The sequence below is a fragment of the Ornithorhynchus anatinus genome, chromosome 15 (assembly GCF_004115215.2).
Source record: "Ornithorhynchus anatinus isolate Pmale09 chromosome 15, mOrnAna1.pri.v4, whole genome shotgun sequence".
In the NCBI taxonomy this organism is placed as follows: domain Eukaryota; kingdom Metazoa; phylum Chordata; class Mammalia; order Monotremata; family Ornithorhynchidae; genus Ornithorhynchus; species Ornithorhynchus anatinus.
Genome location: NC_041742.1, coordinates 3,792,856 through 3,819,511, shown reverse-complemented (window position 1 = coordinate 3,819,511; position 26,656 = coordinate 3,792,856). Strand labels below are relative to the sequence as shown.

The 26,656-nt window shown below is 44.2% G+C and overlaps 1 protein-coding gene across 2 annotated transcripts; it reads left to right on the top strand.

The window, feature by feature from the left end:
- Window positions 1-2,123: 2,123 nt before the first annotated feature.
- NOL11 (nucleolar protein 11) lies at window positions 2,124-26,656 on the top strand. Of its 2 annotated transcripts, none has more exons than XM_029079875.2 (18): window positions 2,124-2,186; window positions 7,908-8,021; window positions 8,316-8,372; window positions 10,410-10,558; window positions 11,658-11,715; window positions 14,115-14,256; window positions 14,551-14,739; window positions 14,962-15,038; window positions 16,681-16,804; window positions 17,718-17,827; window positions 18,940-19,017; window positions 21,987-22,171; window positions 22,313-22,438; window positions 22,683-22,913; window positions 23,537-23,615; window positions 24,802-24,894; window positions 25,358-25,465; window positions 25,640-26,656. In XM_029079875.2, exons 1-18 carry the CDS (start codon window positions 2,139-2,141, stop codon window positions 25,751-25,753), a joined length of 2,082 nt encoding a protein of 693 aa, XP_028935708.1. In that variant the 5' UTR covers window positions 2,124-2,138; the 3' UTR covers window positions 25,754-26,656. The 2 variants fall into 2 exon arrangements, with proteins under 2 accessions (XP_028935708.1, XP_028935707.1); XM_029079874.2 differs by lacking the exon at window positions 2,124-2,186 and adding an exon at window positions 4,112-4,270.

Here is a 26,656-nt window from a genome sequence, read left to right as displayed (position 1 = left end):
TTCATTTTCAGTGGATTCCAGATTGGGTGAAGGAGCGGTGGTGTGCCTTTGAAAGGGGAAAAAAAAAAAAAAGCAAGCCTGTCTAGGGACAGAAGTTTAAACAGAACATTGCACAAAAATTGACAAGGAAAGCTTAGCTAAAACCCAAGTCCCCTGCTGCAGTAAACTAACCTCGCCAGCTCAGTAATAATGTTTCAAGTTCCTCTGTGCTTCGTCTCTCAAGTGACATGTTCCCATTTTAAAATACACAGGTTGTATAATCTTTTTAGGGCATACAGTCAGTGCAATAAGGAAGGGTAGTAAGTGAACATATCTAAAAAGACTTTCTCAGATGGCATTATTAAACCATGATTTTGTTGTCTAAGTTAAACGCTTGAGGCTCAACTAACGCAAATGTTTTTGCTTTCAGCTGAGAGCATGTTTGTTGAATTGTTAGTCTCTTTTAGGCTTTGTGTACCCCTGAAAACAGGTTGATTTTCATATTTACTGGTGCCAGTTCCATGTAACTCCAAGTGTCATGTAATTTTGCGTGTTTACATTTTGGGTTTGAATTTCTGATCGGTTCCATCAGTCACTGCAACTCTGCCGTTGCCCGGGGGCCAAGTTTTCCAACGGCCCCGGAGTTCCCAAATGCAAAGCAAGCAGAGCCGATCTTGGTCAAGCACGCCATCCTTCCAGATCCCTTCGTGGCTGTTTTGTGGTTTTTTTCCAGTTATTTATTATTGTGAATAACTCACTTTTTCTTACATTCTGTTGTAAATAAACTACCGAGCTGTCTTTCCAAGCGTGGCTCCTCCTTTCTTCAGCTGACCGGCAAGGCGGGGGCACTAGGGAAACCGGGGGCTCGGACTTGGACCTGGGGGTCTTCCCCTAGGTCTAGACACCCTTTCATCCCAACGTCCGCACGATCTGCGGGGCCCCGTCCTAAAGGTGGTCTCCGTTAAGCGCTTACAATGGGCCGAGCACCTTAATGGGCGCTGGGGTAGGTTCAAGACCCTCAGGTTGGACAGAGCCCCCGTCCCACATGAGGCCCACGACCTAAGCAGGAAGAAGGTCAGGTATTACTAGTTAACATCAACATTTCCTTTGAGCCGTTTTTGCAATGATCGGCGTTTGGCAATCAAACTTAAAATATAAGCTCTTCAGTAGAGAGTACTTACAAATCCTCCAGCCTTGCTTATGCACACCAATCTGAACTCATCCACCAGATCAATCGATGGTATTTACTGTGTGTTTACTGTGTGCAGAGCACCGGACTAAGTGTTGGTGTGAACACAGGTTCATCAGGTTGGACACAGTCCCTGTCTCACACAGGGCTCACAGTCTTAATCCCCATTTGACAGATGAGGTCACTGAGGCACAGAGAAGTGAAGTGACTTGCCCGGGGTCTCACAGCAGACAAGTGGAGGAGGTGGGATTCGAACCCACGTCCTTCTGACTCTCAGGCCCATGTTCTTTTCACTAGGAAAGACTGCAGAACTTGCCTTTTAGCATCCTCAGAGCACGACCTGAGTGTTGAGCAGTTTTCCTCTTACTCAGTGTTTTCTTAGTCTCTGTGATCTCCCCATAGAACTGTCTGTCCCACTCGGTTCATTAGTAACTTGCACTCACACCGGAGTCATCGACAACTCCTCTTTATCGAGCTCTTACACTCTGCCCTCTAAACAGAGTAAGTTAAGGCAGGCAGCTTTGCCCAAAGTTACTGATCATTTTCAAATTGGATCTTAACCTTGGAATGCAATCGCTGACTAAATCCTCCCCTCAGTCCTCTGATAGGATCATTTAGATAGGACCCGGACAATTCTGGATTTTAACAGAGTCCCGAAGAACTCTAAGAACAAATGGTTCATAATTAAACGTCTGCATTTAATGCCTAAGCTGGCAGGGTTGGAGGAACTTTTGCTGAATAATTCCAGAGTGGGAAGGAGAATTATCTGAACATCAGCAGATGCTTTTAATTCAATTAACATGGATCAGAACTAAGCACCTCATTACTCCAGGATGGCTTAACAAATGGGTCAAAGCACAATGCTGCCTGCTACTATTGAGATCTCAGAGACCCACCGTTCTGTGATGGGAAGCTGCAGCCATTCTCCCTTCCTGCCTCCTCACAGTAGGTACCTGATGAGAGAGTGTGGATGGCTCACTGGGAACCAGCACCCCTACTGCAAAACAACCCTGCTAAGGTAGGCTGCAAATCCTCCCTTCTTAATGATTGTGCTTAAGCCTTGTTCTCCCAAGTGATAAAGAGCCATAAAAGGTGTGTGGATAAAAGGTACAAATGGGCAAAAAAAAAAAAAAATCCCTTCCAAAGACACTCAGGGACAGGGACAGCCTCAACACTAACAGTGCCATCTTCAAACGAAGGACAGTTCAGCCTCTATTTTTTTCCCCCCTTAAAAGAGGATCTGAAGATAAAGATTAAATGCCCTCCTGGGATTTGGGAACAACAAGAATTCCTTGACTCAACATTTCACTTATACGGTTGTAGTTTAACCTGCAATTCCAGGAATGATTCGGAGCCACTGCTCCAACAACGAGAGCCTTTAGCTGCCTGCAGAGCGTGCCTGCGGAGCCACGTGAGAAAAGCCCAAGAAATCCAGAAAGGAAAACAGGTCCTGTATGTTCTGACATATGATAAGGAGCCCTGGATAGAGAGCTCAACGTCATGTGTTGATCTGGAACGTCGCTTTTGCTAAATTTTATTCAAAGGGCCTGTTGATTATCTCACAATTACCATTTTCATATTCCTTATCGCTAATTAATATCATTTTGGCCTAATGGAAAGGGCAGATCCCTGGGAGTCAGAGAACCTGGCTTCTAATCCTACCTCTGCCGAGTGTTTGCTGCGTGACCTTAGGCAAGGCACTTAACTTCTCTGTGCCTCGGTTACCTCATCTGTAAAATGGGGATTAAAGCCTCCTCCTTCCAGTTTTAATTTAGAGCTCCATTTGGGACAGGGACTGAGTCCAACCTGATAAACTTGTATCCTGCCCCGTGGGGGCCTGACACAGACTAGAAACACGTTCACACCCTCAGCTGGAAACTCATCAGGGCCATGGTTCCCACCACGCCCATAAAATAATAATAATAATGGCATTTGTTAGGTGCTTACTATGCGCCAAACACTGTTCTAAGCACGGGGGCGAGGAGGATGGGTATACGAGGTGATCTGGTTTCTCACGTGGGGCTTACAGTCTTAATCCCCATTTTAATAATAATAATAATGTTGATATTCAATAATAATGTTGGCATTCGTTAAGCGCTTACTATGTGCAGAGCACTGTTCTAAGCGCTGGGGTAGATACAGGGTCATCAGGTTGTCCCACATGGGGCTCACAGTCTTCATCCCCATTTTACAGATGAGGTCACTGAGGCACAGAGAAGTTAAGTGACTTGTCCACAGTCACACAGCTGACAAGTGGTGGAGTTGGGATTAGAACCCACGTCCTCTGACTCCGAAGCCCAGGCTCTTTCCACTGAGCCACGCTGCTTCCCTACTTAATTTACTCTGCTGCTTAATTTACTGTGATTAACTTGTGCCAAGCACTGTTCTAAGCAAGGGGGTCATCAGGTTGTCCCACGTGGGGCTCACCGCCTTCATCCCCATTTTACAGATGAGGGAACAGAGGCACAGAGAAGTTAGGTGACTTACCCAAGGTCACACAGCTGAGAAGCGGCGGAGCGGGATTAGAACCCACGTCCTCTGACTCCCCAGCCCGGGCTCTTTCCACCGAGCCACGCTGCTTCCCTCCTTAATTTTCTGGGCTGCTTAATCTACTGAGATTAAGTGGTCTCGTTTCTGTCCGTCTGTCTCCCCCGATGAGACTCAGAGCCCGGTCTCTGTTGTCGAATGGTCCCTTCCGAGCGCTTAGTCCAGTGCTCTGCACCTAGTAAGCGTTCAATCACTCCTCCCGACCGCTAGGGGGCGGCCGCCGCTCCGCCGGCTTCTCCTCCTCGTCTCGCTCTTCCCCCCCCTCCCCCGCCCGGCCTCCCTCTCGGCGTCGGGCGCGGCTCTCGCGAGAGTCAGCCAGCGCGTGCGCGTGCGCGCGCAGGCGCGCGAGCCGGGGACGGGGGAGCGCGCGTGCGCGGGGCGCGGGGGCTGCCGGGAGCGGCGAGGCGCCCTAAGATGGCGGCGCTGGGGGAGGACTTTGCGCTGTGCGAGCTGCCGGGGGCCCCGGCGCCCGACATCCTCCTGGGCGTCGAGCGGGGCCGCGAGCCCGGCCACTTTCTGCTGACGGACAGCGGCAGGACCGTCACCGTCTACAAGGTGGGTGGGGCCGGGCCGGTCCTTCCCTCCCCCCGCCGCCATGTGCCTCCCCCCCCCCACACACGTGCTGAGCGCCTCCGCCCGCCCCGCCGCTGTACTAAGCGCCCCCCGGGCCCACCAGCCGCTGCAGGGGCACCCTGTCAAGTCAGGAGAAGCGGCGGGGGTCATGGGTTCGAATCCCGCCTCCGCCCCTTGGCAGCTGGGTGACCCTGGGCAGGTCACTTCTCGGGGCCTCAGTGACCTCATCTGCAAAATGGGGATGAAGACTGGGAGCCCCACGGGGGACCCCCCCCCCCCCCCGATGACCCTGCATCTCCCCCAACGCTGGGAACGGTGCTCGGGCACAGAGTAAGCGCTTAACGAATAACGTTATTATTATTGTTAAGCGCTTACTCGGTGCAGAGCACTGTGCTAAGCGCTGGGGGAAGATAGTGGGTCATCAGGTTGTCCCACGTGGGGCTCACAGTCGTAATCCCCATTTTAATAATAATAATGTTGGTATTTGTTAAGCGCTTACTATGTGCAGAGCACTGTGCTAAGCGCTGGGGGAAGATAGTGGGTCATCAGGTTGTCCCACGTGGAGCTCACAGTCTTACTCCCCATTTTAATAATAATAATAATGTTGGTATTTGTTAAGCGCTTACTATGTGCAGAGCACTGGACTAAGCGCTGGGGGAGGTACTGGGTCGTCAGGTTGTCCCACGTGGGGCTCATAGTCTTAATCCCCATTTTAATAATAATAATAATAATGTTGGTATTTAGGCGCTTACAATGTGCAGAGCACTGTTGTAAGCGCTGGGGGAGATAAAGGGTCGTCAGGTGGTCCCACGGTATTAAAATGGAGATTGACTGTGAGCCCCACGTGGGACCACCTGATGACCCTGCATCTCCCCCAGCGCTTACAACAGTGCTCTGCACATAGTAAGCGCTTAACAAATACCAATATTATTATTAAAATGGGGATGAAGACTGGGAGCCTCAGGTGGGACAACCTATTGACCCTGCATCTCCCCCAGCGCTTAGAGCAGTGCTCTGCACATAGTAAGCGCTTAACAAATACCAATATTATTATAAAAATGGGGATGAAGACTGGGAGCCTCAGGTGGGACAACCTGATGACCCTGCATCTCCCCCAGCGCTTAGAGCAGTGCTCTGCACATAGTAAGCGCTTAACAAATACCAATATTATTATAAAAATGGGGATGAAGACTGGGAGCCTCGGGTGGGACAACCTATTGACCCTGCATCTCCCCCAGTGCATAGAACAGTGCTCTGCACATAGTAAGCGCTTAACAATAATAATAATGTTGGTATTTGCCATTTCTGTAACACTGGACTCTCCCAAGGGCTTAGTACAGTCTTCTGCTCACAGTGCTCAATAAATAGACCTGATTGGTAAGGCCACATATGGAAGGTTGTCAATCAGTTGGTAAGATTTATTGATTTAACACTGTCATACCGCAGGTGTTTGGAAGCAAACACACTATAGACGCACAAGTAATTTAGGAAGGAAGAAGGAAAATTGGAAGCGTCTGAGTGTTTAGTAGGTTATGTAATAATAATGTTGGTATTTGTTAAGCACTTACTATGTGCAGAGCACTGTTCTAAGCGCTGGGGTAGATACAGGGTAATCAGGTGGTCCCACGTGAGGCTCGCAGTTAATCCCCATTTTACAGATGAGGTAACTGAGGCACAGGGAAGTGAAGTGACTTGCCCACAGTCACACAGCTGACAAGTGGCAGAGCCGGGAGTCGAACCCATGACCTCTGACTCCAAAGCCCGTGCTATTTCCACTGAGCCATGCTGCTTCTCGTATAATGCAAGTCTCATACGGGGGTATGAGTATACACCTGTAAAATGAAGGTTAAGACTGTGAGCCCCATGTGGGACAACCTCATCACCTTGAATATCTACCCCAGTGCTTAGAACAGTGCTTGGCACATAGTGAGCACTTAAATACCAGCATCATCATCACGTGTTGTGTGAGAGCAACAAAATAAAAAGGCAAGTGATTTAAGGTCCTTTTGACTGAAGAGGGTCAAGCCTTTCTTTTTTAGTCATTGAGGATATTGTCATATTTTAATAAGCAATCCTTGATGCCTTGGACTCCAGAATGTTAAATTTTGAATTTTTAGAAATGATTTTTTTCGATGTGAGCAAGCTGCTTTCGAATACAGCTGACCACCTTCTCCTCAGAACTAAGTTTCAAGCCCAGAACCTTCCTGGTTAAACTCTGACATCTTCTCGGTTCCCTGTGCTGGGCTTCTGGTCCCCTCTCCCATTAACTGTGTGCTTTTCTGAGGCTCAGTTCAGAGCAGCTTTTCAAATTTATATTTCTAGCCTCAATCCCTCATCTGCATTCTGGTCTTGTATTTTCTCAAGGGAACGTCCATCTGGATCTCTTGCCTGTGCCTTAATCCAATAACTAAAATTGCGATTCTTCAACTTGGACCCTAAATCCTCATCCCTGTTTCCTGTGCTCACACCTTCTTATCCAGACTGTTGCAATGGGTTCCTTACTTGCCTCCCTGTGTACAGTCTTGGCCCTCCAAACTATCTGCTGCACAACTCATTTTTCCAAAAGAACGATTCTTTCGCATCACGTTCCTTCCCCAAAAGCCTTGAGAGGCCTCCTAGGGCCTTTCACGTAAATGTATTGACCCCTGGCTCAAGATCTCAGCTCCTTCCGTGCTGCACCCAAGAGATGACTGACTATATCAGAGAAGGGAGAGGAGAGAAAGAATTGTGACTGAGCCTGCCCCTTCCCTACACTTCTCAACAGCCCTGATCCTTGTTTTGGGCCCTGGGCTGTTTTTTGGGGGTTCTTGGGGTGGGGTGAGAATCTTGCATGCAGTCCTTCTACCTTCCTTTCTCTTTCTTCCCTCCTCCCTTCCCCCCTGCTCACTGTACAGTCTCTCTCTCATGCACACAGTTGTTGGAAAGCAGACAGTGAGCACCTCCAGCCTGGAGCAAAGGCACGGAAGGGCAGTCTCGGCTGCGTTTCCTACCGTGGCAGCAGGCTCTTCCATATGGAGAAGCTCATGGGAGGTGAGGGAGAGAAGGGGCTGTGAAGGAGTGAGAGATGATGCTGATTAATCAGTTTGAAAGGTAATATTTAGGAAATTATTTGTTTTCAGTGTGCAGTATTAGCCCTTCTGGTATGTAAACTCTTTGTAATCTGTAGTCGGTAAGATCGGGGCTACCTCCCTTATTGTATTGTACTCCCCTAAACGTTTAGTGGGGTGCTTTGCGCACAGTAAGCGCTCGGTAAATGCATTTTGATTTTGAGCTGACTAGATCTAGTCCGTCCAGTGCATAATATGCTATATTTTTGGTGTGGGTAGTTTTTATTTTAAATAATCGGTAACAGTTATCGAATACTTATTCTGTGCAGTACACTGCACTGAGGACTTGGGGGTCTACCATAATTAGGAGGCGTAATCCCGCCCTCAAAGAGTTTACAGTTTTGTGTCTCCCAACTCTGTTGTACTGTGCTCTCTTAAGCTCTTAGTACAGTGTTCTACTCACAGGAAGCATTTCAGAGGTACCCTTACTGATGAGGAGGAGGAAGAGGACCTCAAAAACTTTCATTGTAGTAATCTCATTTCTTTTTTTCTTTTTTTCTTCATTTTGTTAGGTTTCAGATCAAAAGCCCTTGGGCTGTTGGTCAGTCAGACAAGGTCAAAATATAACATGTCCAGCTGTGTGCAACTTTCAGACTGGAGAATATGTTGTCGTTCATGATGAAAAGGTAAGATGATTTGAGCATTTTATCAGCTTATTTCTACATGTAAAACTAGCCTCTTCGGCTCTGACTAAGCGCCAGTGGCCTGGTATGGAGAGGTAGAGATGCGGCTAATGTAATTCTATACTGGCATTTTTTAACTTGATAAATGTAAATAAGTAATGTCACTGCAGTCATTCAGGTATTAATATTATTTTCCTAAGTTTACTGGTGTCAGGTGTTCACATGTGATTCTTCCATGAAGTGAATGGTGGGTGATGTGGTGCCTTTTATAATTCTGGAATTGTGTTTTTTTTTAAGGTTTTAAGGATATGGAAAAATGAAGATGTAAATTTGGATAAGGCATTTAAAGCAACAGTAAGTTGTTGAGTTACCAGCATGGCTTTCAGTCATTTATAAACAAGAAATCCCTACCCGTACCTGCTTCTCTCCCCCACCCCCCTCAATGCAGAGGCCCGATGGCTGGAGCAGGAGCTGTTTCTCCTCTTGCTCCTTTGCTGCCCCTCGCCAGATTCTGTGAAGGTTTTCGCTCATCGAGGAGCCTGGCAAGAAATGACTCTGTAAGAGAGAGGTGCCGCCCGCCCCGGCCTCCCTCTCTCCCAAATTTCTTTCAAGGATCCCTCAGCAATTTAGAGTGTGGCTTCCTTGTTTGGGGGCCCAGTTGGTCTTTATTTAGACCCGTGGCTCACTCGAACAAGCACAGAGTTGATATTCATTTCTGCCAAAATAGGAGGAGGACCAGTCTGGAAAGTCTGCTTTGGTAGTCCAGCCCCTGTCCCAGTGCTTTTCTGGGTCATTTTTTAGGATGTTGCTGGTAGCGAGCATGAGTTACCCTTACCCCATGCAGAGATCGTAAAAGTGCTGCTGTGACTCTAGACTGTTAGGCCATTGTGGGTAAGTATCGTCTGTCGTTATTGCTGAATTGTACTTTTCAAATGCTTAGTACAGTGTTTGGCACACAGTAAGTGCTCAATAATACGATTGAATGAATAAATACTGTAGTCCAGTCGACTCTCTTAATTGGTTCTAGGCTACAGAGAGAGTACTGAGTGTAGTTTCCCTTAGGAAATAATATCAAGTAGAATAATTCATTCCCAAGCATCAAATTTTGACCAAAGCAATAAAAATGGTAAAAAAAAAAAAACCCCAACAATATAATGATGTGATCCAATAGCAATGCAATAACTACCAATTGAAAATATTTTAAATTTAATTTTCTGTGTTTAAGCATAAAAGCTTTCAGAGTGCTGTCTTTCTCATTCTGTTCAACAGAATGGACCCTTAAGCTATCAGACCTGCTATTAGCTAGTACTAAGTAGATCTGCCGTTGTCTAAAGCTGAAATGAAATGAGCTGAAATCACACTACCCCCAGCAAGTAGCGTATAGGAAGCACTCTGTAAATATCATAAAGAAGTCTGTCACAATACCTGAGATTGGGGAAGAGAGGAGCGGAGGTCTTTAAGCCAGAGGAGCCCGTATCCCCTGTCTCTTGACTTTGAAACAGCAGTTATAATGGGTCAGTAGCATTGAGAGAAGATGAATTTATTTTCCTCTGTGGAGTTTCTGGGCTACAACTATGGCCAGTTCTAGGGCTAAATAGGCTAAATTCCTAAGTGGTCTCTCTGAATATCGCTGGTGTCTCTAATAGCCCCGGGTCAGACGCAAGAGGTATTCCAATCACTGGGAGTCATCCCAGTTAAACAGTAATATCTACTGAGTGCTTCCTCTGTTCAGAGCTCTGTACTGAACACCTGACTCCCCCAGGAAGAGCCCAGATTTGGCTGCTTATGGTCTGGCCCGCAAGCAGGTGCTGTATATTATGATAGTGTCAGAACTCTTTAAGAGTGAGATCACTGTCTCTTTCAGTGGCTTGAATTCTGGGCGAGCTGGTGGCTGGATTTTCATCCTGGCCATATTCCTTCTAATTCCTTGTGTCATTTGGAATCCTTAACCACAAAAGTTATGGAAGCAAGGACTTTTAATAGGCTCACTATGAGTTGGGATCTGTTCATGGATTTGGGGGTCTAGATGGGTTATCACAGGGGAAAGGGTAATCTGATACGTAACACCGAAATAAGGGAGTAGCAAAATGTAACCCAATAATGAATAGCTTGCACTGTAGGTACTGGGAAGGCGGGGACGGGTATTTTGCTTCTGGTGTCCTTCTCCGAGTGCTCGCCTCAGCGACACACAATAAATGCCCACTGATTGACTACGCTGTTCTTTTTCATCTTTTGGCTCACACTTATCTTCTTTCTTCATCTCCAAACAGAGGTAGATTGCCAGAACTATCGGGACACTTATGTGGAGAGTTTTATATAAAAAGGGATTTGTTACAAAGGAGCTTTAAGTAAGTTTAGAATGGAAAGTGAAATGCTTTTATTCCCCCACAGCTGTCAGCTAATGTGTATAGGATACATTCCCTGCCAAACACTGAGCCGGTGGTGCTGTTCAAGGGGGGAGCTGTCAGACGCTTAGATGCTTTGCTTGCCAAACCCCAACGGAGAATTGAAGCTGTTATTTCTGATGAAGAAGTAATAAAGTAAGTTGCAGTAGACTGAATGGATTCCTTTGCTTACAGTAGAAAGACCAGAAGCACAGGCTATTCCTTTGTAAAAAAAAAAAAGAGGTTTGAAACCATGAGCTTAATTTTGAAAATTGCCTAGTAAACAGGATCCACTTACCAAGGAGGTAGCCAAAAATTCCATTCCACTAAAAAAGAGGATCCATCTAGAAGTGTTCCAATCCACTTTGGAAGCCAAGTCCCTGGAAAGCCAGTGAACCCTGGATAAGGGGAGACTGTCTCTCGCCAAGGACATCGTCTTTCTCTGTGTTGGAATCCTCCACCAATCCCAAGACTTATTCTCTTTCCACACAACCAGGGATAAAGAAAAGTTCTTTGGTGGGGTCTTGAGCTTTGTCTGTCACCTCACTAGTTTACTGATTTCTTCTTTCGGTAGCCTCAACCAGTGGGAATGGAAAATCTCAAGAAAATCCAGTTAATGTTTTGGGCAGTTAAGAAATGTGGATAGGAATGAATTATTTTGTAAATCTCATGAATTGCCTGTAGAGTGTAAGCTCCTTGTGTGCAGAGATCGTGTCTACCAACTCTGTATACTGTACTTTTCCAACCACTTAGTACTGTGCTTGTCACACAGTAAGTGCTCAGTAAACAGCCATTTATTGAGAAACAACATAATGGATAAAGCACAGACCTGGGAGTCAGAAGGACCTGAGATCTAGACCCCGCTCCGTCACTTGTCTGCCGGGTCACCTTGGACAAGTCACTTACCTTCTCTGTGCTTCACTTTCCTCATTTGTAAAACAGGGATTAAGACTAAGCCCTATGTGGGACAGAGGGACCGTGTCCAACCTGATTAGTTTGTATCTCCCCTAGGACAGTGCCTGTTATTTAGTAAGCACCTAACAAATACCCTAAAAGAGAAAATAAATACTACTCTTTAATTGAATTGCTATAACATCCAGCTAGTGGATGGGAAGGTACTGGATCTTGTTAGTGGTGAAGCCTTAGGTGGGTTTTAATGTTTTTATTCTCTATCTTTAGTGGAGTGCACTTTATTTTCTGATTAAAATTACAGTTATCTATAGCAAGAAATAATCCATGGCCTTTGTACTTTTAGGTGGACGGAGTTGCTTATGGACGCTCAACAACAGGTTTTAATTTTTGTCACAGAGAAGGTAAGTGTTTCCTTTTTGTGAACCATCCATGTTTCTAGGAAAACCGCACAGACATCGGAACTGATTTACTTGGAATTTGCCTTGAGCAGTAGCAAATTTAATTTTAATCAGATTTGCTTACTGTTGGAGTAAGTGCAGATTTGAACATTTGGAAATAAAGGGCTTTAATGGATTTTTTTTTTGTTTCGTTTTTACACAATTATGGAGTGGTGAAACGGCCCAGAAATATTTCAAACCATCAATACACTGTTCAAGAGAAGGAGGCTAAGGCTTGTCTGCCTTTTCTTTAGAAAAGTGTACTGTTGCTCTGGTTTTCTGAAGAAGAAAAGAGGAATAGGACTGGAGGGCTCCCATCTGGGCATTTCCTGCCCATACTGCTCGTGCAGAATTTCAACTCCACCGATCTTCAGGGTGTGGATTACAGTAGGGCTGGCATTAATTGTCCTCCTCTAGAGTTACCTCCCCCGAAAATTTCAAAATCGACAAGCACCAGTCGTCACTTGCCTGCCTCCTGCTCCTCACCAGCTCTGGTCATCTCAGGCGTAGTTAGAACGCGGGTGTCTGGAATCCACTTTTATTGGCCTCCCAGTGGCAACCGTCAGGCAACAGTAGTGATAGCATTTATTGTGTATCTCCTCTGTGCAACACACTGTACTAAGCACTTGGGGGAATTGCAGTAGAAATGATCTTCCAGTAAAAAATGTAAGACTGGGAGAATCCCTGGAGTCTAAACTTGCCTGCCATAGTCCATCCGTAATTCACTCGGGCCACAAAGTACAGCTTTTAGCTTCAGAAATTAGGACATTGTGTCTCATTTTCCTTTCCTGTAGACTTGGACTCTTGTGGCTCCGTCTGCTTCATCCCTCAGGGGATGGCAGGTCTCTGAGGTGTCCTTAGCCTGGAGACCCCCATTGGATAGAAGTGTACATATGTCCCTAAGTGAGTGATCCTCCTCTTTCCCTTTATGGGTGTGGATGACCCTGCCCAAATTCTCTCGGTGTGTTTGCCCAGATATCCCTGTATGGCGGTAACTAAGGACTAATTTATCAGTTCTTGTATGAGGACTAACTGAATTTTGAATGGAAGTAAATAGAAGAATTCTGGGGCCTTCTGAGTAGGTGAAAGAAGGAATAGTAATATTTGTTCATTGCCTATTATGTGCCAGGCACTGTACTAAGCGCTGGAATGGGATACAAACATCGGGCTGGCCCAGTCCCTGTCCCACCTAGGGCTCACAGCGTCAGTCTCCATTTTACAGATCAGGGAACTGAGGCACTGAGAAGTGAAGAGACTTGACCTAGGTCACACAGCAGACAAGTGGCAGAGCCAGAGTTAGAACCCAAGACCTTCTGATTCCCAGGGCCATATTCTAGCCACTGCACCATGCTGCTTCCCAAGGAAAGGCAAAGATCTGAATTGGAGAGGGATAGAGCATATATGTTGTGTGATTTAGGACACAGAGGGCTTGAGAAAGGGGCAGGAAGCCATTTTCTATTTGTTCCCTAAGGATTGAACCCGGTTGAGTGGACCCAAAGCTACAGTCATGAGAGTGGATAGGCAAAGGAAGAAAGACAGGATGGAGACAGCAGCAGCGTATGCCCGTTGAAGGCCGAGGCCTAGCAATTGATTAATGGACTTGGGAGCCGGGCTGAGATGGCCCCCAAAACTTTCCTTTTCCTGGGGAGGGGGCGGGTGTCAAATTGCACAAAGTGGACAGAGGAAGGGGTAGGAGAGCCATCGGGGGGCAGCATTTCAGGCAGGGGCACGGCTTAGAGTGGTGTTCAACTCTAAGGAATTGTGGCATTTCAAAGCATCACCTTATTCATTTTCTGTCCCTAAAATCTGCAAAATGGATAAAAACCCTTGCAAATGTAACCTTATCTAAGGCCCGTCTCATAAAACTGGCCTGCTCTGCTCGGATGGCACTATCACAGTGAATAATTTTTTAAAGGATGTTATTTTTAACTGCTCCCTTCTCTTGTTTTTCTCTATTTCATTAGTTTTAATTTTGTTCTTGCTCCCTGGGGTGGCAACCACAAATTGTGCAATTTTCTAAATTAAAGAAAAAAATGAATGCAGGCACTGAGTAACACATTTTTAATGCATGTAGGTGTTTCATTAAATTAGTCTGAACTAGAATGATAATACCTTAGTACAGGATGTTCAATCAATTTCCTTAATATGGCCCATTAAATTGCCATTTATTTAGTTCTGTTCCGTAAACTTAATATGAGCTGTTTGCTTTAAGTTTTTCTAGATATAATTGAGCCCTTAGCGTAATCATGTTGTCTTTCTACCTGACATGATAGTTTAGTATTTGTAGCCCTTAAAACTAGTGGGATTAATAGTCTAATTATGTGCTGTGTTTTGCAAGTAACTATCATCATTTTCTTTTTTAGCATGGAGATTATTTTGCGTACGTACAGACGTTTCCCCCACATAACTTAAAAAAATATACACTCCTGCCGGGAGATGAAAAATCTATTCCTCTGAGTTTTACAGCCTGTGTTCAAAACAGAAATGTCTCACTACTGTGTTTAGGTAAGTTTCAGGCCCAACTTTGTTTGGTTTTACTTCTTAGAGATTGGGAGTGAACTGATACCCTTTTTGGAGCTCTTCTCTTTCTCTTCTCTTTTGAATTAACGTTCTTCAGAGTATGCTGTCAAGTCTGGACTCTTGAAAGCTTAACAGAGAAAACTCTGAAATTAGTTAAATGGCTTAACGATTGTAGGTATTAGGTAAATTTTTAGCAATGGGTTCATGTCCCATATTTATATATTAGAATGGAAAAATGGACTGATAATTGCCCTAATATCATGTTCTAATTTCCAACAGGCTCCAGTGGGTGTGTTTATAAAGTTCTGATACCACTGACTAAAAAAGCCCCAAAAGAAACTGAAACTCTGCTCTGGACGCTACTTCTCAAGTCTGTTATGCCCTGCGGTAGCAGAAAAGGTGGATCACTTGTTGTCCTAGATGGAAATAACATAGCCGTCTTGGGAACTTCAGCCAAAGTTGCTAAAGGTAACTACAACCTCTGAACGTGAGTAAAATGTCTTAGCAATACATTTGGTTATAGCTTAGCTCAGTGGTTGGAATTCAAAGGGGTTTGTATCAGAAAACTAAGCAGAAGACTGACCAAGAGAATCAAAAATGTTTGAAAAAGTAACCTAATTGATTTTTTTTAAACATTGGGCATCTGTATTTGGATTGTCTTCATTCTAATGATGTGTTTCCCTTTTAAAGAGTGTCTCTCCATATGGGACTTGAAATTTCAAACAGTAAAGACTTCAAAAGAACTGCCACTTGGAACTAACGGGCAAGTACGTTTTCATCATTTTTCTACTTCGTAAAGCAGTTCTTTGTCAAGTAGCTCTTTGGTAATTATTGACAGTGAACCTTTTCTGATATCTCCTTCCGTTAGGATATAAGCATTATGATGGGTATGGTCTATAACAGTCATTTAAGGTAAAGAACAAACAGGTTACCTTCTCATTACTGTTTACCACAAACAAGGATGAAAATGCAGGCACAATTCCGGACCCCTACTGGCTGACAGACTAAAGCTGGGAGAAACTGGCCAAGGACACCCGTGGAGAGAAAAAATATAAAGTGAAAAGTGCTCAATAAATGCCACTGATTGAAGAAAATGAAATAAGGCAACAAGAACTACCGCAGTACATTACTGTTCCAAGAAGTTTTGAGGCTTTTGAGGACACTGCTGACAGCGTAGTTGATACGATCATTATATAGAAGAGCAGCATATACGTGTCAGAGATGGGAAAGTTTATCTGTGGAATTGACTTGGGAAGTGTTCTGTAGTTTAGATTTCTGTGTTGGTGGTTGAGTGAACGTATTTCAAGGCTATTATTTGGTTCTCTTGATTTTTGAAACAATGAGGTCATTTTTCATTTTCCTTAAAGTGCTTTTCCTTTGGAACGTTTCTCCAAGCAGTAAATCCACTACAGGGATTCAGACCCCCGGAAGCCAGTGAAGTCCTTGACGTGTGTAATTGAATTAGAACATATCCTTTGTACTTACTGAGCGCCTACTATGTACAGAGCACTGTACTAAGCTCTTGGGAGAGTACAGTATAACAGAATTGGTAGATGCACTCCATGACCATTCCCTCCATGATGAATTGCAAAACCTCCTGAAAGTAGTGTTTGAACAGAGAGAATGTGATAGCACACTGCAGGCATTTACTATCCAGACTTCACCTTAAAGAATAGCAACAAGAAGAAATCGCTCATCAACAGCACCTCATAAACAGCTAAACTCTAGGTACATGTTTTTCCTGGTTATGAATTGGATTGAAAGCTCCTACACCAAGAAGCTGGCAATTCATAGACCTCCCCTGAAAATTCTTCGTGACCAAAAGCACAAAATCTCAAACTCCCTTCACCACAACCAAATATAACATTACAGGAGCTGCTGCTTTGATCGAAAGCATTTGAATGATATATAAAGAGGAGACTGTGACCAAGAGGCTAAAATATCAGTGACCAATGTGGACTAAGAATTGATGAGTTGAGAAGGGTGACTGGGAATTTGATAGTGATAGCAACGTCAAATGCACTAAATGCTCAGGTGTTCCTCCTGTCTTTTACAGTCTTGACATTTTACAGGTTATTTGGTTTTCAGTTATACGCAATGCTCTATCTTGTGTAAAATGCTACTGGGTTTTTTTTAGAAGTGCAATAGATTGGCTTCTTTTCTAAAACTTAGAGAAACCGTTGTGCTTTAGAAGTTTTAAGGAAAGTCTAGTCTCCTTAATGATAGAATAGTGGACACATTTTCGCTGTGACGAAAAATTGCTAAAACTCCATCTTGTAAGTGGTCTTTTCTCAAGTTTTTCATATAAATTATCTATAGTTAAGGCTTTGCTATGTTGAGTGAAATTTTAGGTGAACGTTGAGGAAAATGGTTAAAACATTTTTGGGTCTTGTGTTCAATATTTCATAGCTCTGGTGTCATGGCCACAGACTCTTCATACTTCATGGAAAATTTCTGACTGTGAACCCATTCAGGTGTGAAATGTCATCATTAGCATCTGTTCTTGGAAAACTAAAGTCTGTTCAAGCTCCAGGTAGGAAATGACTTAATCATCCTATTGCAGGTCTCCTGGTTAGCTTCTAGTTGACATAAGAGTAGTAGTACTTATTAGTTCTGTGTGACCTTTGCTCTCCTCGCCGGGCACCGTTATGTCCCATCCCATCCATTCCCTGACTAGCCAGTAGTGGACACACTTCTGAGAAGCAGCATGGCTTAATAGATAGAACGCAGGTCTGGGAGTCAGAAGGAACGGGATTCTAATCCCGGCTCTGCCACTTGTCTGCTGTGTGACCTTGGGCAAGTAACTTCACCTCTCTGGGCCTCAGATTTCTCATTAGTAAAATGGAGATTAAGACTGAGCCCCACGTGGGACAGGGACTGGTCCAACCTGGTTACCTTGGGTCTACCCTACCACTTGGAACAGTGCCTGGCAAATACTGAGTCCTTAAGAAATACCATAAAGACCCCCCCCCCCCCCCCAAAAAAAAACCCCACCAAACTACTACTAACCCTTCATTTAGTAGTCAGGCTGCTATATTCTTGATTAAGTGCTATTCTTGGTCTTGACTTACATTCATTTTATTTTTGTCATTAGGTTAAAATGCTAGTAAAAGAGTTCACTAGCATGGTGATTTTTGTAGTCCGTGATCCAGGAGAATCTAGTTGAGTTGACTTTATTTAATTTAAATAATCCTTCTTAGAACACATTATCCATAGAATAGCTTCCTCTGCACTTTATTGTTGTTTTGGTGGAGTGGGGCAATGTGAGTTTGTATTTTGGGGAGTGTTCTCCCATACTGTGTGTTTTCCCTATGCATTTTGGATAGGTAATGAAGTTTGTCAAGAACTTGCTGTTGGAGAGCTGACTGTGGAATTATCTTAAAACTACAACATCGCAAGCAGTAAAAATAGTCCATATGTATTTGCTTGACTTTGTATTTTGGCAGACCCCCAAGCCCTATCTACCTTTGTAAACTGGAGGACATTTCAAGGGGAAGGTCCTGAGTTCCAGGACTCGGATCAATCCAACTCACCAAAGGAAGAGACAAAGAGAGTTGTAAGTGCGGATTGTTTTTGTTTGCTCTTTTCCTCAGAATAACAAGTCATGCATGGGCCCTGGGCAATGCTGAACTGTTTCTGTGTCTTGAGTGCTTCCTTACAGGTATAAGAAAAAAAGCATACTGATCTCAGCCCCCTCCCATGTTGCCTAAAGCGCTTTGCATTTGTTGCAAAATGAGGTCTAAAGCAACGGTAAATCCTGGTCTAGAAGTAAACTTTCATGGCTTCAGGCCACTTCCTACACCCTCCTGACATCACCACTGTCGCCACATGGAGGGGATCCAGAAGGGAAAGTCTCTTTTCTCGGAGGTCAAGCCTCCCAAAACAGGTCCAGAAAGATGAGCCTGGGGTCAGAGCCACCCATAGTGAGAACGTGTCCCAGTCAGTGTGACCCAGTAACAGATGTTGAAATGTAATCCACTGTAGCTCAGGTGCTTATGTGTTAGTTCAGTCATGTCTTTTTGAGTTTAGCCATAAGATCAACTTGAAGCCCAGAGCAGCTCCCTCTCTGGTCCCATTTGTTACTCCTTTGCTATTGGAATGATCAGTAATCTGAAATAGCTTTATTGGTGTGCTCATCAGATCCAAAGGCAAAGTCTGTGTAGTCAAAGAAAACAGTGTCAATACAAAATTTAGGTTTTCTATTTTGGGGCCTGTTAACAGCGAGCCCAGAGAAATTGCCATTGGCCTAAAGATGAACTCAGTCCCGTCCTTTGGGCTGCCTCTAGAAACATGGCCTGTTTTGTCCAGTGGACGGTCTTTGTGTTTGCATGTTCTTGTCTGGGACTATGGGCCCATCTGGACCCTTTCAGCCAGACATGCACCCAGGAGCAAATCTCCATATTGATAGTGTTGTCTCTGAATACAAAGGTCAACTAGAGAAAGCAAGTGAGAAGAGTGGTTGGGTAGTTTTCATGATGCTGGGCCGTTAGCCTATGCTCAGACTATTGCCAACTGATGAAAGAGAGACAATTTATGCTAATTGTAAAAAGGCAAAACTTCAATGCGTGCCAGTCACTTGAAAGAATTTGGTATTTTAGTTTACTCAGGCTTTTTTCCTTTGAGGTCCTAATCGTTTTTTTGTTTTTGTTCTTTTTAATCAAACTATAGTTGAGGACAAGAAAAAACAATGTCACAAGATGCAAACCAAAGCCTCTGACAGCTGAACAACTACTGTCAGACATAAAGGTATGAAAACTAAAAACTGGAGCCCTATGATGTTAAATCGCATGCATTATGTATAGTCTGTCACCTTTTTCCAGCTTCCTTACATGTTAGAGCCCTGTTCATCCTGAAAGTCAAATACCCTGCTGAAGCGAAGCTAATCTGAACCCAAGGAATGTGGGGCCAGGTCCAATCTTATCTCCAAGAGGCAAGTCCTCCCTCACACAGTATGCCCCACATGTGGAGACATCAGCCTTGCCCTATACACAGTTTTAATCTCAAATTTATCACCATTACTGTGGTGATATTAAGAGAAATCTATGGAGTTCCAAGAGAATCACTCTTGTCTTCACCGGGAAAAGAAAAGCAGACTCTTGTGAACCTGTGCATTAAAAGAATAATCATAATATTAATGGTATTAAGTGCTTACCATGTGCCAAGCACTGTTCTAAGTACTCCCTTCTTTTACATTAGAGTTGGGTTTCTGAGTAAGGGCAAGGTGAATCATTCATTCAGTTAATCATATTTATTGAGCACTTACTGTGTGCAGACCACTGTACTAAATGCTGGGAAAGTACAGTTCAGCAGTTGAGAGAGACAAACCCTGCCCACAGTGGGCTTATAGTGACTGAGAATGAACGGCCAGGGAGATAAGAGAACTGGGAGAGGACGGAGTCACTGAAGCCAAGCTTGGATAACGTGTTGAGGAGGAGGGGTTGGTCGACAGTGTCAGAGGCAGCTGAAAGGTCAAGGAGGATTAGGATGAACCGGGAGCCGTTGGATTTGGCAAGAAGGAGGTCATCGGTGACCTTTGAGAGAGTGGTTTCAGTGGAGTGGAGGGAACGGAAGCCAGATTGGAGGGGATCGAGGAGAGAGTTTGAGGAGAGGAATTTGAGGCAGCATATTTGAAGGCAGGGGAGAAGAAACCGTTGGAGAGTGAGCAGTTGAAGATGGAAGTTGAGGGGAGAAGGGAAGGGACGGGAGTTTTTATAAGGTGGAAGGGGATGGGGTCTGATGTGCAAGTGGAGGGTGTGGCACTTGAGGAGAGAGGAGCTCTCTGAAGATGCTGCTGGGAAGGATGGGAAAGTAGAAGGGGGCATCGAGAGGAGGGAGGATGAAGGAGGGGGAGGAGTGATTTTGGGGAGCTCAGACCTGATGGTGTTAATTTTCCTAATGAAGTAAGTGGCCAAATGGTTGTTGGGGGGAGGGGTGGGGGAGGAGGAGGAACGGGGCCTGAGGAGGGAGTTATATGTCCGGAACAGCTGACGTGGATGATGGGCATGGGAGTCAATAAGGGAAGAAAAATAGATTTGCCAGGCAGAGGAGAGGGCAGAGTTAATGCAGGAAAGGAGAAACAAAGTGGACAAGGTTGGCCTGGTGTCTTAGATTCCCACCAGCAGCTTTCAGTGGCTCCAGCCTAAGAGTGAAGGAGTCGGAGAGTGGAGGTGATCCGGGCCTGTGGGTTAGTGGTGCCAGAGCGACCAAGAGTGAGTGAGTGAGTGAGTTGAGTAGAGAGGGTGGAGTTGAGAGCTTCTCTTAGAGAATCCACTTAGAGCCTGGTTTGATGGAGCAAAAAGTGGATTAAGTTCAGGCCTCTTTAAGTGATCCAAGCTTACCCATTCGAGGTTGTCATGAGCCTCATGGGGAGTCATTCATTCAATTGTATTATTGAGCGCTTATTCTGTGCAAACCACTGTATTGAGCGCTTGGGAGAGTACAATATAACAGACACATTCCCTGCCCGCAACAAGCTCACAGATGGTGCTTACATTGTTTTGAGGAGTCGGTGGATGGAGGGTCATCAGGATTAGATTCCTGAGCAATTATTTTCTTTCTCCCTTGGTTGAAAAGGATAGCAGCTTTCCTTTTCATTAATCTCAAACTGTAACTTTGTTACATCCTGGACGCTCATCGCTGAATGCTCTTCGCTCTTCATTTTGCCTTTGGTTATTTTAATTTCTGGTTCCCTGGGCAGAGACCAGCAGGTATTAGGAAGAAGCAGCCATAATCCAAGTGGAGGCAGAGGCCACTGCAGCCATCTTCAGCTCCTTCCCTTCAACCTCAAAATCATCTCAGCTGCAGAGGGTTCAGGAACCTTTTTGGCTTGAGCCTCCCAATCCTTCCCTTAAGTGCTTCTGTTTTTGTTTTGAACACAGGGAGATTTGGAAAAGAGGGCTTTAATGTGAAGTGGAATCTTGAGGTGTGGTCTGAGTATGGACCTGGAAAGCAACAAGGTCTAGCTCTGCAGGATTACAGAAAACATTTAGCCGAACGATTCCCCCTCTAAACTGTCAGCTAACTGGGGGCAGGGACCGTATCTACCCACTCTAGTATTGTACCCTCCCAGGTGCTTAGTGCAGTGCTCTGCCCACTGTAAGCGCTCAATACATATGATTGACTCACTCTCCGTTAGTAAAAGCCTTCTTGAGTGGTCTAAAAAATCAGCTGGTTCAAAGTGCTTTAGAGTGGAGGAAACACGAGCTGAGTACCTGAGAGAACCCATTGCTCGGTCAGACCCCTTCTGATTTTGGCCGTGGTGTCAGAATGCATGAGGCACCATGGACTGCCCTCTGTAACATGTTTCCTAAATATTTAGCAGAGATACCACCTAACATCCTTCATTTTTCCTCTGTTTTGAGCCTTCCACTTAGAGCTTCAAGGGAAACCCTTTGGTCCCGAGACCTAATTAATTGTTTGGCAGTCAGTGCCAGAAATTTGCATTGAGTCACCTGTTCTCTTGCATCTGTTCTTAGTTGAGTTCACTTTTGAGTTTCTGCTTTGTTCTACCTGGGCACCTTCTCCCACAACCCCCACCTCATCCTTATGATGCAGTGCACAGATAGGTATTTGAATTTCCAAATATGTATCGATACCCCTTGATTACTACTCAAAAATGCTGGATAAGGCATTGTGCAGAGAGGTGGAACACATTCTGATTTGAGAAATGGCTGCAGCTTAAATGACCAGGTGGGTTTCTGCTTTTACTCTTTCAGGGTGCTTCCAAAAAGCATATTGAAGAACAACTCTCCAAGTTTTTATCAAATAAATGGACACCTGATTTTCAAATTTCCATTGGGCACCTAGCCGTGGGAATAGTGAGCAGGTGTAAAGTAGAACCAACGTTTTATCCCCAGAAGAGTTTGGTGCAACTTGTCAGAACCCAAGCCCTATCATACAGGTAAAGTTTCTTCAATTAGTAGATGTGCACAACAAGTATTTTCTGTGTGTATTAGAATTTTTTCTCTGTTCAAGGAAAAGCTTGCAAACTGTAGAATTGCGGTTTCTGGCCTGAAAATAATTTGGTCTCTTTGTTTCTCAGCTTGTGTCCCGATTTAATGGTCGTTGCCATAGGAAAGACAGATGTGCACCTGTTGCACCTCTGTCTCCAGCAGTTCCCCGACATTCCGGAGCCAGTTATCTGTGCCTGCTTAAAGACTTTCTTAAGGTAAGGAGGAGGCCATCAATCCCTTTTCTTCCTCTTCCCTTAAATTTAGGGCATCATTTGACTGATGCGCTTTTAACCTAGTGCAAGTCAACTGGCTGTTACTGTGTATTTACGTGAAGCTCGATAGGTCTTCTGGACCTAATGGAGCCGGGGAACTGTCACTGTACATTTTAGTGACTCTGCAGTGCGTTTTTAAGTGATAATTCTGAGACGAACCATTGGTGACATTTTTTTCCCCTTGTAGCATCAGTGATGACTGTCTCGAAGGAATAAATATAACGACAGAGTCAGTGTCTGAACACCCATGTATCGAGTCAAAGGAGAAAATTGAAAGACAAACCGGAATTATTCAGAATGGCTTTGATCCTTCATCACTGGAAGAGGAGAGCAGTGATCATCAGTTAATTCAAACATCAGATAGCAAAATTGAGGCCCTTCTAACGTGCCCTATCACAACAAAAAGGGCAACTTTACTGTATCCTTTGAAGCCTGAATTTAGATTGGTTTTTACTGTTTGGTATTTAGCACAATAACCCCATCTCTGCTGTCTTCCATTGTCTCTCCCCTTTAGACTTTCCCTTCCTCCTCCTCTTCCATCCCTCTGGTAGGTGGAAGCAGTGGCCAGATGGGTGCCATTTTTCCTTTCTGGGTGTAAATTAAGGAGTAAGTACAAAGTTAGTTGCTGTCATTTAAAACCAGCGAAACAGTATTTAGTTTTTAATTGAAGCTCACTGCGGGGAATGCTGAGATAATTATCATTTGTTCAAATGGCTTTGTGAGGAGCTCTGGCTAACACAGGTTAGTCAGTGGTATTTTATTGCGTCCTTATTGTGGGCAGAGCACTTAGTAAGCATTTGGGAAAGTACAGTATAGCAGAGTTGGCAGACTTGTGGTGTCTGCCTCCAGAGAGCATACTATCTGTAGTTGTTAACAACAGTGAAATATTTCAAATCTCTCTGCAGGTTTAGAGGAAATGACATTTCATAATTCTCATAAATTTCTCCCATAAATATCGAGGAGTCATTTGTGCAGAGTGTTGGTCATGGGGATCTTTTTTTCGTCATCCTTAAGACTATTTTCCTCAATAGCCTTGTATAGAAATGCAATTCTCCAGTCTGCTTACAGTGAAACGTTTCTCCTCCCTCACTTGAAAGACCTGACGGCGCAGCATGTCATTGTAAGTAGTCTGTCCTGGAGAGTGTATTTTTAAATGTGATTGCCCAACTCTGCTCATCGCAAAAAAATGGCTAAAAGGAAATGTTGATGTTGTCTTTCGATACCTGTCCTTTCTACTTAAACTGGGAGCCCCATGCGGGACAGGGATCATGCCCAACCTGATTATCTTGCATCTACCCCAGCGCTTAGTACATTATTTGGCACCTAGTAAGCGCTTAACAAATACCATCATCATCATCTAGCACAATGATAGAAATACAATTTCCTGTCATCATTGGTTGCTGGTGGCAGGAGGCTGAGGGGTATCTCAAGGAGCCACTCTAACAAGGGTCCAGGTCTCTTTTGGCTTCCCGTTCCCTTTGTCTCCGGTCCCCTGGGACTGTTGGGCCTAAAGAATTGCTTGTGACAGACAACTGCAAATCAGCTGTTCTGGCTACTGATTTGATCTTAGTGATTCACCCTGTCTAGCTAAAATAAATGCAGTGGTTACAGAGCATTTTGGAAGAAAAATTGGCATGGAGGGGGTTTTGGGTTTGTTTTTTTTTTTTGAACCTTACAGCTTTCCTTAATGTGCTTTTTCATATTCTAGTCCTTTTGCTCAAGCTTTCTCTTCTTAGTCTCCAAAACAGTTGGATTAATTTTTGGCCACCACCTGTACCAGTTATTATTAGCAGCAATGTGTAAATAAAGTTAGGGTCTAAATGGACAGATCATCCTTTAATGGTGGAAGTATTCATTTCAGAATACAAACGCAACTGCTAATTGTTTTTCCTACCTTTGAGTTTTATGTGTGTTTCCTTTAAGAGTAAAGGTTCTATTACATACTAATAATTTAAAACGCTGAAATGAGCAGTTTCCATTGTCATTGCAGTGTTACCGCTTATAGTTTATTCTTATTCCGTTCATTCTGCTGTCTGTAAAGCATAATTTTGAATTGCTATGAGGTGTAGAGACCCTTAAAGCAGACTAGGGAATGTATTGATTAAAACAACTGTGAGGCGCAGAACAGGTTGCAGTGGGAATGCTGCCATCTTTTTATCTGGCCGTCTCGGAGAATGGGACGGACCGCCATCTTAATGGAGTAATTATGTGGCGGTCCTGCCCTAAAACAAAATTCTTTTCCATTGATTAGATGAATGTTTGGTGAGGAAACATTCTCCAGTAGTTTGTTGTTGCATTTCTTCCAGCTCTTTCTTCAGTATTTGCATTTCCTTTATGTGAAGTGTAGTGAAAATGTCAGTATGACTCTTCCCGGACCGTGCCCTCCAACCCTCAACCAGGTGAGGAAGAGAAGTATTGGCTTTAATCTATAGGTATAATGGGTTGGATTCATACTTATATGTGGATTTGGGGGGTAGTAGATGGCAGCGGGGGGAGAACGACCATGTTAGTCATAAATCCCACAAAATTTCTTCAGTTACTAAACTCCTCTTCCTCTTTTTACTGGGTTCTCGTCAACACTGCCTCTCCTTTCTCATTATAAAAAAAGTCTTTTCGGCTGTCCCTGCCTCCACCCGTAAACTTATTCCTGTCATTATGCGGGGGAGAGGGTTGGGTTTAGTTCCTTGCCACAAAAAAGTCTTCCCCCCACAGCGTCGCACTCACTCTCGTTCTTAGTCTTTCCACCTGAGAGTTAGCTCCAAACCAATCAGAGATTTGGCGGTGGCCCAGGGAGACAACTTCTACTCTGGGGATAGAAAGACCTACTAGAGTTCATCTTAAATTTTCTTGTTTTATGTTCAGATTATGGATTGGATGTGCCTACTCCTTGATGCTCATTTTGCCGTCATAGTGATGCTACCAGAAGCAAAAGAACTACTGAGGAATCTTTACAAGTTTGTGAAAGACCAAGTATGTGAATGTTTCGTGCATATTGAGCTTTGAGTTTACACAGAGTCCAGAAGGCAATTCAGTGAAGTGTTGAAGGGCAGAGAACAGCTATTGGTCATCATGGTTCCATGTTTACCCAGGGGGTGTACTGTTAAAAGAAATCTGTATTTTGAAAATGTATTTATTTATTTTTAGGTATGGATTTATTCTGAACTGAACAAGATTGAAGGAAGTTGGAAAGAAATACAGAAACTAAGCCAGGAAACTAACCTAGGATTCTATTGTATTGAAGTACATGAACTCTTTTGAGTGAGACGGACATTCTTCTCGGACTCTTTTATGATACCTTTTTCTGCGGCTTTTTCCTACTCACGTAGGCAAGAGAAGTGGTTTGTTCTGTGGCCACATGGTATTTGTCAAAGGCAAATTTCCCAATCTACCAGAAATCGACATCGGTACGTCTCACTCCCTGAGACTTCTGGGTTTCCTAAAGGACTGTTCTGGTCCCACAGAATGTGGGGAGATGGGGAGACTCTGTCTAAAAAACATTTTTTTTAATGTAATTTGGTTGATTTTAAGTAAACTGCTATTTGTGTACTCATAAAACCTATAATTTCTTATCTGATGTTTGGAGTGATACTTCTCAAGGAACTTAGCTGCCCTTGAGGTGTGAGTGCAAAATAAATCAGACAACCTTATTGGAATAAAATTTGTGTGAGAAAGACCAGAACCAGAATTCTTGGGTGCCAGAGACCAGCAAGCAAGTAGAAGAAATGCTGATTCTTTTGAGAGCAGCCATGGGCTGCTCCTCCACCACATTTCACCTAGACCAAGGTATGGAAGTGGTCATCGAGTTGGAGGCCGTCAAGGATGTCAAGGAGGTCCCCAAGTAGGTGCACAGCAATTCCTCTCCTTCCACTTCGCCTAGTCCTTTAGCCAATGACTAACTCCCTGGCTGGCTGCAAACTGTCACTAACTTCATGCTCTCCCCTTTTCCCGCCACGTGCCATTTCTCTTTCCTGTTTAAGAAATATGCCTGTATCCCTTTCCCACCCCCTAAATATCTCACAGGGTCAGAGAGGTTAACAAGAAAAAATTTTCAGTTACTTGTTAGACTAGTAAGTTGAATGACTTGATGTTTTGCTTTTTTTTAAGGATGTAAATAAACAGAGAGGAGTCTTAATCCAAATAATAAATGCAAGTCTTAAATTC